This window comes from Pseudophryne corroboree, chromosome 5 (genome assembly GCF_028390025.1).
Source record: "Pseudophryne corroboree isolate aPseCor3 chromosome 5, aPseCor3.hap2, whole genome shotgun sequence".
Taxonomy (NCBI): Eukaryota; Metazoa; Chordata; class Amphibia; order Anura; family Myobatrachidae; genus Pseudophryne; species Pseudophryne corroboree.
The window spans coordinates 344,393,037-344,407,192 of NC_086448.1; the positions used below are offsets into that span (position 1 = coordinate 344,393,037).

Genomic DNA, 14,156 nt, shown 5'->3' on the forward strand with positions numbered 1-14,156 from the left:
CGAGTCCATAAGGGGCACAGGGAGAAACGCTGGATATAGGATGAGGACTGAGTCCAGGCACCAAAGAGTTACCAAACTCTTCCCAGCAGCCCTCAGATTCCCTCTCTCCTATACCCCGCCCCCCGGCCGTGGCACGCCAGTTTTTAGTTAGAAAGACCCCTGCAGGAGCGAGGAAAGGAGGAAGGAAGATCATCACACACACAGAGCCACCATTGGTATTCAACTAGACACACCTACTAAAATAGGAACAATGCCTAGCCAGACAGGTGCGTGAAGTGAGGGCGCCCTGTGCCCCCTTATGGACTCGAAGAAAAAGATGAACCTACTATAGGTAAGGGGTGTAGTATGGTATGCCGGCTGTCGGGGTCCAGGCGCACAGCATACCGGCACCGGAATCCCGACCGCCGGCATACCGACAGCGTGGCAAGCGCAAATGAGCCCCTTACGGGCTCGCTGCGCGCATCGTGCTATTCTCCCTTCAGGGCGGTCGTGGACCCCCAAAGAGGGAGAAACTGTGTCGGTATGCCAGCTGTCTGGATTCTGGCGCCAGTACACTGTGCGCCGGGACCCCGACAACCAGCAAACTCAAGAACACCCGTAGGTAAGGACATAAATCTTATTTTCTAGGGGGCACAGGAAGAAACGCTGGGACGTCCTAAAGCTGTCCCCTTAGGGATGGGAACGCTCCTGGACTACGCCAAGAACACTGCGCCCAAAAGCGGCGTCCTGGGATGCAAAAGTGTCAAAAGCATAAAACCTGACAAAACTGGCAGCAGTAGACCCCATGGCCACCCTGAAAAGCTGCTCTGCAGAGGTCCCACGGCGAGCAGTCCAAGAGCGTCCAACAGAACGCGTGGAATGGGCCGTAACCCCCGGCAAGGGTTGGAAGATCAGCCGCCGTATATCATGCTGAATGGTCAAACGGAGCCACAGAGAGAGGGACTGCCTGGTAGCAGGCATCCCCACTTGTGAGAGTCGTATGAAACAACCTGCGGAGGTCCTTAGTTCATTCAACATAAATACGGAGAGCCCGTACCACATTCAGGGTAGCATCCGAGGTAAAAAAAAACGGAACCACAATTTCCTGATTGATGTGGAATCTTGAAACCACCTTAGGGAAGTGTCCTAACCGAGTCCGCAGGACAGCTCAATCCGAGTGTAACACCAGAAACAGGCAGCGCCAGGACAAGGCACAGATATCAGACACCCGTCGGGCAGATGAAATAGCCAGAAGAAAAACTGTCTTCCACGTAAGCCATTTGAGCACCACCCTGTCCAACGGTTCAAACGGTGCAGACTGAAGGGCTCTGAGAACCAGAGATAAGTCCCATGGAGCCACCGGAGGAATAAACGGAGGGTGAAGATGCAACACACCCTGCAAAAGGTTTTAACGTCCCGCAAGTGAGCCAGCAGATGCTGGAACAGAACTGAAAAGGCAGGGACCTGAACCTTGATGGAGGAAAGGCTAAGGCCCAGTTTGAGCCCCGACTGCAGAAAAGCCAAAAGCCTTGAGATACGGAAAGATCGCGGATTAAATTTCCGCGTTGCACACCAAGCAAAGAAGGCCTTCCAGACTCGGTGATAAACTCTAGATGAAGAAGGCTTCCTAGCCTGAAGCGGTCATTAGATCAACAGCACTAATACGGTCATTAGGTCAACAGCACTTAGGTCAACAGTCATCAGGTCGACCACTATTGGTCGGCATGCATTAGGTCGACACGGTCAATATGTCAACATGTACTAGGTCGACATGAAAAACCGGTCGACATGATTTTTTCATAATTTTTTCCCATTTTTTGAACTTTTTCATACTTTAAGATCCACGTGGATGACAATTGGGAACGGTGCCCGAAGCATGGCGGGCGAAGCAAGCCATGCGAGGGGACACGGTGCACTAATTTGGGTTCCATGTCACTTTATGAAGAAAACGACACCAAAAAACAGTAAAAAAAAAAAAAAAAACCTCATGTCGACCATTTCCATGTTGACCTATTGGCCATGTCGATCTAGAGACCATGTCGACCAATAGTGATCGACATAATGACTATCGACCTAAGTGTGGTCGACCTAATAACCCATACCCCCCAAAGCATGGTAGAGATGACCTTCTGAGAAAAACCCTGGTCTCTTAAGACGGATGTCTCAAGAGCCACGCCGTCAATGCCAACCTGTCCAGACCGGGATGAAGACAAGGGCCCTGGGACAGAAGATCCGGCCACAGCAGGAAACGGAGAGGGGAATCTATTGAGAGACTCCGAAGATCTGCGTACCAACCTCTCCACGGCCAATCCTGGGCTATGAGAGTCATTGTGCCCCCCCTCCAGTTTGAATTTGTGAAGGACCCGCAAAAGCATTGAGATTGGATGAAAAACATAAACCAGTGGAACTTCCCATGGAATTGTCCAGGCGTCCACCAGGAAGGCTGCCGGATCTCTTGTGCAAGCGCAGTACCGTGGTACCTGGTGATTGTGGTGGGACACCATCATGTCGATGTCCGGAAGTCCCCAACGATGAACCAGCATCCGAAAGACCTCCGGATGGAGGGCCCACTTGCCAGAATGCACGTCTTGTCGACTGAGGAAGTCCGCTGCCCAGTTGAGGACTTCTGGTATGAATATTGTTGACAGCGCGGGTAGATGTTGTTCTGCCCAATGGAAGATGTGCGTTGCTTCTCACATGGCACCACGACTGCCGCCCTGTCGATTTATGTAAGCGACTATGGTCGTGTTGTCTGATTGTATTTTGACCGGTTGACCCTGAAGGAAAGGGTGCGCAGCCAGAAGGGCTCTGTATATCTCCCCAAGTTCTAAGACGCTGATTGGAAGCGTGCTTTCTTGTACCATCCAACGTCGTTGAAACGTGCGCTGATCCGATACTGCTCCCCAACCTTGCAGGCTGGCTTCCGTGGTGAGCAGAACCCAGTTATGGATCCAAAAGGGGCATCCATGGTTCAGATAGGACTTCAGAAGCCACCATGACTGGGAACACCATACTTCTCTGAAAAGGACAATGGACTGTCTGGCGATGTGCAGATGGGACCCATTCCATTTGGTCAGCACTTCCAACTGCAGAGGCCGTGATTGAAACTGCACGTACTCCACCATGTCGAAAGTGTCTACCATGGACCCCAGAATCCACATACAAGCCCGCAGCGACACTCTGCGGTGCCGGAGAAAACGTTGACTCTTGGATTGATGTGCCAGAATCTTGTCACCTGGGAGGAAGATACGTTGGAATCGTGAATTGAGCAGGGCTCCCAAGTGTAACATTTCCTGTGAAGGCACTAAGGATGATTTGCACCAATTTATTTTCCAGCCGTGAGACTGCCGAAGATCCACCATCAGTTGAATATGTTGAAGCAGTACCTCCTGAGACTGGGCCATAAGGAGGTCGTCTAAGTAAGGTAGGATCCGTACACCCCTGCGATGGAGGCTGGCTGCCATGACTTTTGTAAAGACTCGAGGTGCTGTAGACAGTCTGAACGGCAATGCTCGAAATTGGTAATGGTCCCGCTGGCTAGCAAATCTGAGGAACCGCTGATGACTGGCACGAATGGGAACATGTAAATACGCATCCTGAATGTCCAGGGATGCCAGAAAATCCCACGGCTCTAAGGCGAGAATAATACTGAAGTGACTCCATCCGGAATTTGGGGATTGAAAATGGGGCAGTAGGAGCCATACAGCTTCCACACCAGGAATAGAGTAGAATAAAACTTGCGTTCCCTCTGGGACTGAGGGACCGGGAGAATCACGTTGGAGGCCAGAAGTGATTCCCGCAGATCTGATTCCGCAGAGCTTCTGCTTTCCCTGGATCTTACAGGAGTCCCGTGGAGAAGAAACGGAGACGTGGGCGCTTCCAAAAGCTCATAGTGTATCCCTGTGAAACGATGTCCCTGACCCAGGCGTCTGATGTGGTCTCCATCCATGATGGGGCAAAATGCAGAAGTCGGCCTCTCACAATGGGGTCTCCCAGGGGGAGGCCGCCCCATCACTCGGCAGGCTTGTCCACCGGTTTGGTAGCTGGGCATCTAGTGGCCCATGGTTGCTTAGTGTGGGGCTTGGCTCCTTTGGACGGGGCCTGGTTCAGCGAGGATGCCTGAGTCTTAGATCTTCCCTGCGGGCGAAAGGACCTAAAGATAGTCCTGGAGCTGCTGAAGGCAAGAAGGCGGTCTTGGATGCAGCCAGAGTTGTGACAATTTTATCCAATCCCTGTCCGAAGAGAGCATCTCCCGAAAAGGGAAGTGCCTCTAAGGCCTTTTTTGTTAACATCAGCAGGCCATGACCGGAGCCAGAGTGCCTGTCTGGCCGCTACAGTCGCTGCCGACACCTTGGAAGTCAAGACCCCTGAGTCCATGGCTGCTTCACCCAAGTAGATACTAGCTTTCTGAATATTTAAGCACACAGGTGAGCAATTCCCGTCTACTAGTACCCGAAGAAAGGCCCTGTTCCAGCTTTTCTGCCCAGCTACCGATAGCTTTAGCAACCCAGGCCGACGACAAGGCAGGACAGGCAACAGCTCCAGCATGCGAATTGGCTGTTTTCAGGAAAACTTCCAACTTCCTATCCGTAAGATCCTTCAGAGAGGATGTGTCTGGAATGGGAAGAACAGATGATCTTATCAGTCTAGCGACATAGGCGTCCACCGGAGGGGAGGACTCCCACTTACCACGCTCCTTGGGAGGTAGAGGGTAAAAGGAAGCCATGCGCTTAGAGACCGGAAAACATTTTGTGGGCTCCGCCCATGCAACCTCCAATAGATCCTCTAACTGAGTGGAGGAAGAAAACAGAGTTGATTCCTTCTTTTGCCATTTAAATAATGGAGCCTTATCCCTAGGTGATGGGTCAGAGTCTTCAATCTGAAGTACCTACCTGAATGCTCTAACCAGAGCTTCCACATCAGTAAGGGACACAGGGGGTCATTCCAACCTGATCGCATGCTAGGCACGTCGTACGTGTACAAGCGGATTGTTGCTGAGCGATGGATTTAACGAAGAATCCATTCGCACAGCCGATCGCAAGGAGATTGACAGGAAGAGGGCGTTTGTGGGTGTCAACTGCCCGTTTTCTGGGAGTTTTTGGAAAAACGCAGGCGTGTCCAAGCGTTTGCAGGGCGGGTGTCTGACGTCAATTCCGGACAAGAACAGGCTGAAGTGATCGCAGCGGCTGAGTAAGTTCTGAGCTACTCAGAAACTGCACAAATCTTTTTTGTAGTGCTCGGCTGCACGTGTGATCGCACGCTTGCAAAGCATAAATACACTCCCCTATAGGTGGCGACTATCTGTTCGTAGCACTGCAAAAAATAGATAGCAAGCGATCAACTCGGAATGACCCCCTTAGAATCCTCCGTAACTGCGGAAGAATCCCGGTCAGATTCACCAGACCCTGCTATCTTCCGGGTCTGAAACCAACTCAGTGTCGGATTGGGAAATGTAGTAGCGCTATCACAGGCCGGTAACCTACGCCTAGATGATCTGTCTCTGTCTAAGAGCTGTTGCACAGAAGCGGACATTTGAGTTAAGCCCTGTACTGACTGAGTAAAGGACTGCTGCCATGATAGTTCTATCGGAGGCACCTGAGGCTGTAGTGAAGTGGTACCAACCACGGAGGGCCAGCCTGCTGCAGCTGGTACTGGAGGCGGTTCTGCCAGACGATCCACTAGCTGAGACATTACTTGTGTTAATGTTGACACCCAAACCGGTTCAGGAGAGGGTGTTGCCTGCGTTGGTGTCGCTTTCGTAGATGACATGAAACAGCGGACACATAAGCCATCATTATCAGGATCCTGTGGAGAAATAATAGTGACACACACGCTGCAAGTATGAGGCTCAGGTGGAGAGACCTCCTTGTTAGCCCTGTTTCTGGAAGACATGTATGCAGAATACAGAGTAAACCCCACACACTGATGCTGAAACAGTCATGATTTGACAGCCCGGCAAAAGACTAAAATGTAATTGTGAAGATATTGGGTTCAAAATCACTCAGTCACGGTGGTAGATGAAAAACCAACAGTGGTTTATTGACAGAATAGGTTATAACACAGTTCAGCACACTTCTGTGATCTAATTCTACACGACAATTCCCTCCTGGAGCTCCTGACAGAACATTACTTCTTAGTCAGTCTCCTGCCACTCTCTCTACTTCTGTCTCACGTCCCCTCTTTGCTATTATCAAACCTTTGTCTTTTCTACAATAAGACGACACCCCCAGACAGTTTCAGAGCAACCCTATTTTCACATGCCCAGGCATGTCCCCTAGGCCACAATAGATGTTAACTAAAGTAACCTTACTTAATCTGATTGTGTGGCCTGGAATCCATTGTGTGGGGAAGAATGAGGGGGGGGTGTATGGCCTGACATCTGAGACTGGCTGTATCTACACAACAGCAAACACACAGGTTATCTGCGCAGTCATATGGGGGGAAACATTATTTTACAAACTATAACACAATAACCAATACATTCATATATATACATAGAAAACATAACTGTACCCTTGTAACAATAACATCATACAATATAATACAATATTGCCTAATAAATAGCCAAATACAGATCAACAATCCGTGTAGTCCATGGGTCAGACCAGGGCTAGGGAAGTAGCTGCGTGTCTTTTACCACTGTGCGACACAACGCGCCGGCTGTGTTGTCACATTTCCTCCCTCTACTTCCAAGCCCGGTGTCCTGGGTGGCTTAAGCTTGCTGAGAGTAATGGTATTCTCCTGTACCCTGGGTATTTGTAGCAAGGGATTTCCTGGGCTTGCTCGGCGCTTGGTCTGGTTCCTGCTGACGGGACAGGCCATCTTGCTTCCCGTGATCTCTGCCCTTTTTATGAGAGATAGAGAAATTGTATAGTTGTAGGGCTAAGCTCCATCTCAGCAGTCGTCCATTGTCTCCGGCAGTGTGCTGTAACCAACTAAGGGTACTGTGGTCTGTTACCACTGAGAACTCGCGCCCGTACACATATGCCTGCAATTTCTTGAGTGCCCAGACTATGGCCTGGCACTCCTTTTCAATAGTGGCATAGGCTATCTCACGGTCCAGAAGTTTTCGGGAGAGAAAGGCAACTGGGTGTTCACAACCATCCTCCCCTACTTGGCTCAACACAGCTCCTATTCCACAACCCGAGGCATCTGTTTGCACAATGAACCGCCGGCGGAAGTCGGGGGCTGCTAACACTGGGGATTGGGACAAAATGTCCTTCAGCTGGGAAAAAGCCTGCTCACACTCTGGGCTCCAGTCAATTTGTCGGGTGTATTTTTTTGTTGTTAGGTCAGTCAGGGGTTTGGCAATGGTGCTGTACTGGGGCACAAATTTACGGTAGTACCCTGCTGTTCCAAGGAAGGCCCGCACCTGCTTTTGGTTAGTGGGCCGAGGCCATTTCAGGATGGCCTCAATTTTAGCTGGCTCTGGACGAATATGGCCTCCGCCAACCCTATGCCCGAGGTACAACACCTCTGCCATCCCCATCTGACATTTGTCAGGTCTGATTGTTAACCCTGCCTTGCTGATCCGTGCCAACACCTGGGCCACATGCTGCAGATGCTCCTCCCATGTCTGACTAAAAATGGCTATGTCATCAAGGTATGCCTGGGCAAAGTCCTGACACCCTGTCAGTAGGTGATCTATGGTACGCTGAAAGGTGGCTGGGGCATTCTTCATCCCAAAGGGCATGGCAGTAAATTCAAAGAGCCCAAATGGGGTGCTGAATGCAGACCTCTCCTGTGCCTCCCTGGTAAGGGGTATCTGCCAGTATCCTTTGCTAAGATCCAGAGTGGATACATAGCGTGCCATTCCCAACCTGTCTAACAGCTCATCTACCCGGGGCATGGGGTATGCGTCTGTCACTGTCACCTCGTTCAGCCTCCTATAGTCCACGCAGAAGCGGGTACTGCCATCTTTCTTGGGCACTAGGACTACGCTGGCGGCCCAGGGACTATGGGACGGTACAATAACACCAAGCGCCAGCATTTCATCGACCTCCCTTTTGATCATATCAATCACCCTGGGGTTCACCCGATAAGCGGGTTGCCTAGTGGGCCGAGCCTCCCCGGTGTTGACATGATGGGACACTACATGAGTGCGCCCTGGCCTGCTTGTGAATTGTGGCCTCTCTACCTCCAATACCTCCCTCATCTGCAGGGCCTGGGTTTCTGTTAATTGCGAGCCTATGGGCACTGCCTCCACTCCTAGGTCCCTCTTGGTGGCTGCTAGAATATCAGGGATGGGGTCAGTCTCTGGGTCATCCATAGGTGGGCAACAGATTGCCACCGCCCCTATCTCCCTGGTGACATATTTCTTTAACCTATTTATGTGGTAGGTACCCACCCGCTTCCCTGTTTGGTCTAGGGCAATAATGTAATCTACCCGTCCCTGCCGATCCACTACAGTATAAGGCCCTGCCCAGGTCGCCTGTAACTTATGCTTTCGGGCAGGTACTAGCACCATCACTTTCTGTCCAACCTCTAGTTCCCTGTCCTGCGCTCGTTGGTTATAGTACCGGCACTGTCTTTCCTGCGCGCCCAGGGTGTGGTCATGCGCAAGCTGCATCAGCCTGTGCAGTTTCTCCTTCATTTGGACTACATATTCCAAGATGGGAACCTCAGGTTCCTGAAATGACCCTTCCCAGCTTTCCCTGACTAGGTCAAGTGGTCCCCTTACCCTTCGGGCATATAGTAACTCAAAAGGAGAGAATCCGGTTGAATCCTGCGGCACTTCGCGGTACGCGAATAATAGCTGTTGCAAGGACTTCTCCCAGTCTCCCCCCTCCGATTCAGCAAATGCCCGCAGCAACTGCTTTAGGGTCGAATTGAATCTCTCACAGAGACCATTAGTCTGGGGGTGATAAGAGGTGGTGCGTAAGGGATGGACCCCAAAGTTGTCCCATACTGTCTGCAGCAATTCCCCTTGAAATTGCGTACCCTGATCAGTAACTACTTCTTGGGGAAATCCTACGCGACTAAAAATATCCATAAGAGCCTGGGCGATATGTTCAGCATCTATGGATGCCAGTGCCACTGCCTCAGGGTATCTAGTCGCGTAATCAACTACAGTCAGTATGTATCTCTTTCCTGTTCGGCTCGGTTTCTTAAAAGGCCCCACAATGTCCATGGCCACTCTCTTAAATGGCTCACTTATGACAGGCATGGGTTGTAGGGGAACCCGGCGTGGGGGTCCCCCGAGGCGTTGGCAGACCTCACATGACTCTCTATACTGTTTTACCTCCTGGTTAACCCCAGACCAGAAGAAATGTCGCAGCAGCCGGGCACGGGTTTTCCGAACCCCTAAGTGGCCTGCTAAGGGAATGTCATGGGCAAGGGCCAGCAACCGGCCACGGTACTGCTGTGGAACAATCAACTGTTTTCTTAGGACCCCGGGCTCTAATGGGTCTGCTTTTGCTGGCACCCGGTACAGTCTCCCCTCCTCCCACATAATGCGATCCTCCTGAGGCCCCCAATCTGTTCGTCCCGCTGCCCTGCGGAGGCTAGCTAGGGAGGGGTCGGTCCGTTGGGCTTCCCTAAAGGCTATCCTATCTACTTCCCCCAGATTCTCATCACAGTCAGGCAAGTCCGGGACAGGGTTACTTACCGCCAACGGTTCACGGTTTGTGGCTGTCACTTCCACAGGGACTCCTGGTGCTGGCATGAGAGGGTCCTCATGCACTGTCTCCAATGCCTGTGCTTGGCTTCGGGTGATAGCTCCCAAAAGTAACTAGCCAATCCAGCACTCAGATCGTTGCCCAGAATGACGTGAGTGGGTAATCCATCCAAAAGTCCCACATTTACCTCTCCAGAGTCCAGGCCCCAGTCCAGGTGTACCCTTGCCATAGGTATTACAGTGATCTGCCCTCCTGCCATGGAAATTTTAACTTTCCTTTTCTTCAGTATCTGGCAGGGGGGAATTAATTCTGGCCGTATAAGGGTGATAGAAGCTCCAGAGTCCCTCAACCCTTGCAGCTCCTTCCCATTAACTTTTACAGGTTGTAGGTGGGTCTTCATATTATCCGGGGTGGATTTCCCAATAGCTGCTACCACCTCTACTTGGTATGCTACTTCCTCCGCCTCTGGCGCATCAGGAAAGTAGTCCACCTCGCCCGTTCCAAATGATTCGTGGCACACAGCCACCCGCGACATGGCAGATTGGGTACCTGGGAATGGCCGTCTTACCCGTGTACAGTCACGAAGTAAACGCCCCACCTGGTCACAGTTGTAGCAGCGTCGGCTTGCAGGTGACGCTGGTCCCCGAGACCTTGAATTTCTGGCTAGGGAAGCTGGGGTATGTATTGGGGCCGGCCGGTGGGGGAGCAATGGTAGATCACGATCCTGCTGGGCCCGTCGGAGGGTTGTCCTCTCCTCTGTATTGGCACCTCTCCACCGAGGCCTGTTAGCTGTGAACTCATCTGCTAGGTGTGCTGCTTTTTCCGGAGTGGTAGGGTTCCGGTCTGCCACCCACTCCCTGATCTCTGGAGGCATCTTGTTTAGCAGCTGCTCCAAAATAAAAGCATTTTTAATGTCTGCTACAGTAAGGGCCTTCTTCACAGCCAGCCACTTATCACAGTTCCTCCGCAGCAAGTTATTGAACTCTATAAATGAGACATCTCCTTTCCGCGCCATAGACCGGAACTTTATGCGATACGATTCAGCGGTCACCGCATATCTGGCAAGCAGCACACTCCGTACCTCCTCATATACCAGGATCTGCTCTGGACTCAGGGCATGGAATGCCTCCAGTGCCCGCCCTCTCAGACTGGGTACCAAATATCGAGGCCACTCTGTTGCCTCGATTCCATGCATGGTCATAACAGATTCAAACATCTGCAAATGAGTATCAATATCCGAACTGACCTCATCAAAAGGTGGGACCTCATTATACCTCAGCCGGGAGGTCTGCCTTACCGCCACTGCCGGTTATACCGGTTTGCGCCCCCAATGCGGCTCCCAGTACTGATGCTCCTTGCCCTAGTGCTGCCAGCAACTCCCGCAACTGATCTGTACTTCCAACGACCAGTGCAGGGCCTGTTGTAGCGGTTCCAGTGGTTCCTTGACCCTCGGCCTGCTCTGGGATGCAGTCCTCATCATCCTCCTGCCCAGGGTGTTCTTGGTCCCATTCAGCTAGCTTTGCCATTAAGACTGCTCTGGTGTCCGATGCATTAAACTCAATCCGTCTTGTTCGACAGAGGTCCTGTAGTTGATCCTTCTTGCTGTAACGGTAGCATAGCGGGGCAGAATCCATTGCCTGCTGTGGTTTATACCTTTCTGCTGGTGTCTTGAGTGATCCCACCGCTGCCGCCAAATGTGAAGATATTGGGTTCAAAATCACTCAGTCACGGTGGTAGATGAAAAACCAACAGTGGTTTATTGACAGAATAGGTTATAACACAGTTCAGCACACTTCTGTGATCCAATTCTACACGACAATTCCCTCCTGGAGCTCCTGACAGAACATTACTTCTTAGTCAGTCTCCTGCCACTCTCTCTACTTCTGTCTCACGTCCCCTCTTTGCTATTATCAAACCTTTGTCTTTTCTACAATAAGGCGACACCCCCAGACAGTTTCAGAGCAACCCTATTTTCACATGCCCAGGCATGTCCCCTAGGCCACAATAGATGTTAACTAAAGTAACCTTACTTAATCTGATTGTGTGGCCTGGAATCCATTGTGTGGGGAAGAATGAGGGGGGGGTGTATGGCCTGACATCTGAGACTGGCTGTATCTACACAACAGCAAACACACAGGTTATCTGCGCAGTCATATGGGGGGAAACATTATTTTACAAACTATAACACAATACCCAATACATTCATATATATACATCGAAAACATAACTGTACCCTTGTAACAATAACATCATACAATATAATACAATATTGCCTAATAAATAGCCAAATACAGATCAACAATCAGTGTAGTCCATGGGTCAGACCAGGGCTAGGGAAGTAGCTGCGTGTCTTTTACCACTGTGCGACACAACGCGCCGGCTGTGTTGTCACAGTAATCAACAACAAGAAGTTGGGTAGACAAAGTCTAAATAGGTAAAAATCCTAAGAGATTGTTCTTATTAGTGAGTGTCAAATTGTATAACAGTTACAAACACTACATGCACACAGAACACTCAATGCCAAGAATAATGTGGGGTAATAAAGAATACTCAACAATCCAGCTACAAGGTAGCAGGAAGGAGTAGGCGAAAACCAGGCTTCAGTAGCGAGGTACTGGGGAGAGTGAATCTGAGGGTACTTCTCCTTCTGATGATGGAGCAGCAATGTGCTTAAAATGGCTGCCCAGTGTCCTATGGGAGGAGATCAGAGAGGGAGGAGGAGATAACCCAGGACAGGCATTAGGTAAAGTAAGCCTCAGGGGTGGGGGAGGGGCTAACAGGCTAAGAGTCAGACCCCTTCCCCATGCGACAGGACCCCAGGGACTCAGCGCTGAGCCTGCTGCTTATGCCCTGGTGGTCTAGTGACTGGTCGCAGAGTCCTGGGCCAGCACCGCGCCTGCACCCCGTGCTCTTCAACCAGCAATGAAAAGCCGCATCGTTGCGGTCTTATTTACCCTTCAGTCCCTGGACACGGCTGCGGGCTCCAGGAGGTGTACGCTGTCTGGAGACCGCGGCGTAGGTCACCGATGCTGCCGCCGCCGGGGATGAGCGGAGGAGTAACTTTGCCGGCATCCAAAGGATGCCTCATAGTTACTCAAAATAGAGTAAAAATGTAACCGGGAGCTGTAACAAGCTCCCGCTCTAGAAAGGTGCCCAGCTATTGCCGCACCAAATAGAAAAAACTGGCGGGCCACGGCAGGGGGTCGGGGTATTGGAGAGAGGGAGTCTGAGGGCTGCTGGGAAGAGTTTGCTAACTCTTTGGTGCCCGGATTCAGTCCTCATCCTATACCCAGCGTTTCTCTCTGTGCCCCCAAGTGGATGCTGAAGAAAATAACTTATATCCAAATGTACATGAGCCCTAAAGTTAGTATGATCTACTTGTTACAGAAAAAAAAATGATATTTTGCAAGATTTGTTCATATATTGGGGGTAATTCAGACCTGATCGCTGCTGTACGTTTTCGCACAGTGGGCGATCAGGTCCAAACTGCGCATGCGTATGCACCGCAATGCGCAGGTGCGTCGCACAGGTACAAAGCGGATCGCTGCTCAGTGATGGGTTTGTGCGACAGATACGTTCATACAGGCGATCACAAGGAGATTGACAGGAAGAAGGCGTTTGTGGGTGTCAACTGACAGTTTTCTGGGAGTGTCTGGAAAAACGCAGTCGTATCCATGTGTGTGCAGGGAGGGTTCCTCACGTCAATTCTGGTCCCGGGTAGGTTGATGTGATCGCAGCGGCCGAGTAAGTCCTGGGCTGCAACAGAGACTGCACAAAATCTGTTTGTACAGCTCTGCTACACAAGCGTTCGCACACTTGCACAGCTAAAATATACTCCCCCTGTAGGCGGCGAGTATCTGTTCGCAGCAGTGCAAAAATCGCTTGCTAATGATCAGGTCTGAATTAGCACCCTTCCCCCACCGACCATTTCTGGTGGCACATTGTGTCCGCTGCCCCCAGTCTGCCTGGAGCTGTGCGGGGGACTGGTGAGCTTACACGTGACAATACTGGTATATATTAGGTAGCAAAGGGGATACTCCTATGTCAGTTTCTAATGTTATAGCACAGTTCGACACTAGTTAAAAATACATTATGGACAACACAGCTTGGTTCCTTAGAGCTCATAAGTACAGGGAGAGCTGTATATACCACTGCTCACCATCACTGTTGTTCTTACCTCAACTTTGTGGTATTTAAAAGATACAGCTTTGTTTGATACTGAGCCAGGGCCCATTGTGGGCTTACACAGCCTACAAAAGAGTGATTGCGCAGCAAGTCCTGGAGGCCTGTAATAAATTCAAAATTATTGAAAATAAGAGTGGGCTACTACTGTACACACGCTGGTGCAAAGGAACAAAGAACAATAGTGTCATCAGTATTTATATGGCTGGTGAAGATTTACAGCATGTGGACACCTCTGAATTACCTCTAGATTTCAGGATACTGCTAGTGACAGCACCACTATACATCAGTATACTGCTAGTGACACTATTACTGTACGTCAGTGTACTGCTGGTGACACTATTACTGTACGTCAGTGTACTGCTGGTGACACTATTA

At 50.7% G+C, this 14,156-nt stretch overlaps 1 protein-coding gene across 4 annotated transcripts in view; it reads right to left on the reverse strand.

Moving 5' to 3' along the window:
* The window catches only part of MLH1 (mutL homolog 1), a 330,449-nt gene that overhangs the window by 78,067 nt on the left and 238,226 nt on the right, over positions 1-14,156 (reverse strand). For all 4 annotated transcript variants that reach the window (XM_063922601.1, XM_063922603.1, XM_063922600.1 and 1 more), the window contains one exon: positions 13,774-13,882. In XM_063922601.1, the coding sequence (XP_063778671.1) occupies positions 13,774-13,882 (109 nt within the window). The remainder of the gene's footprint in view (positions 1-13,773; positions 13,883-14,156) is intronic.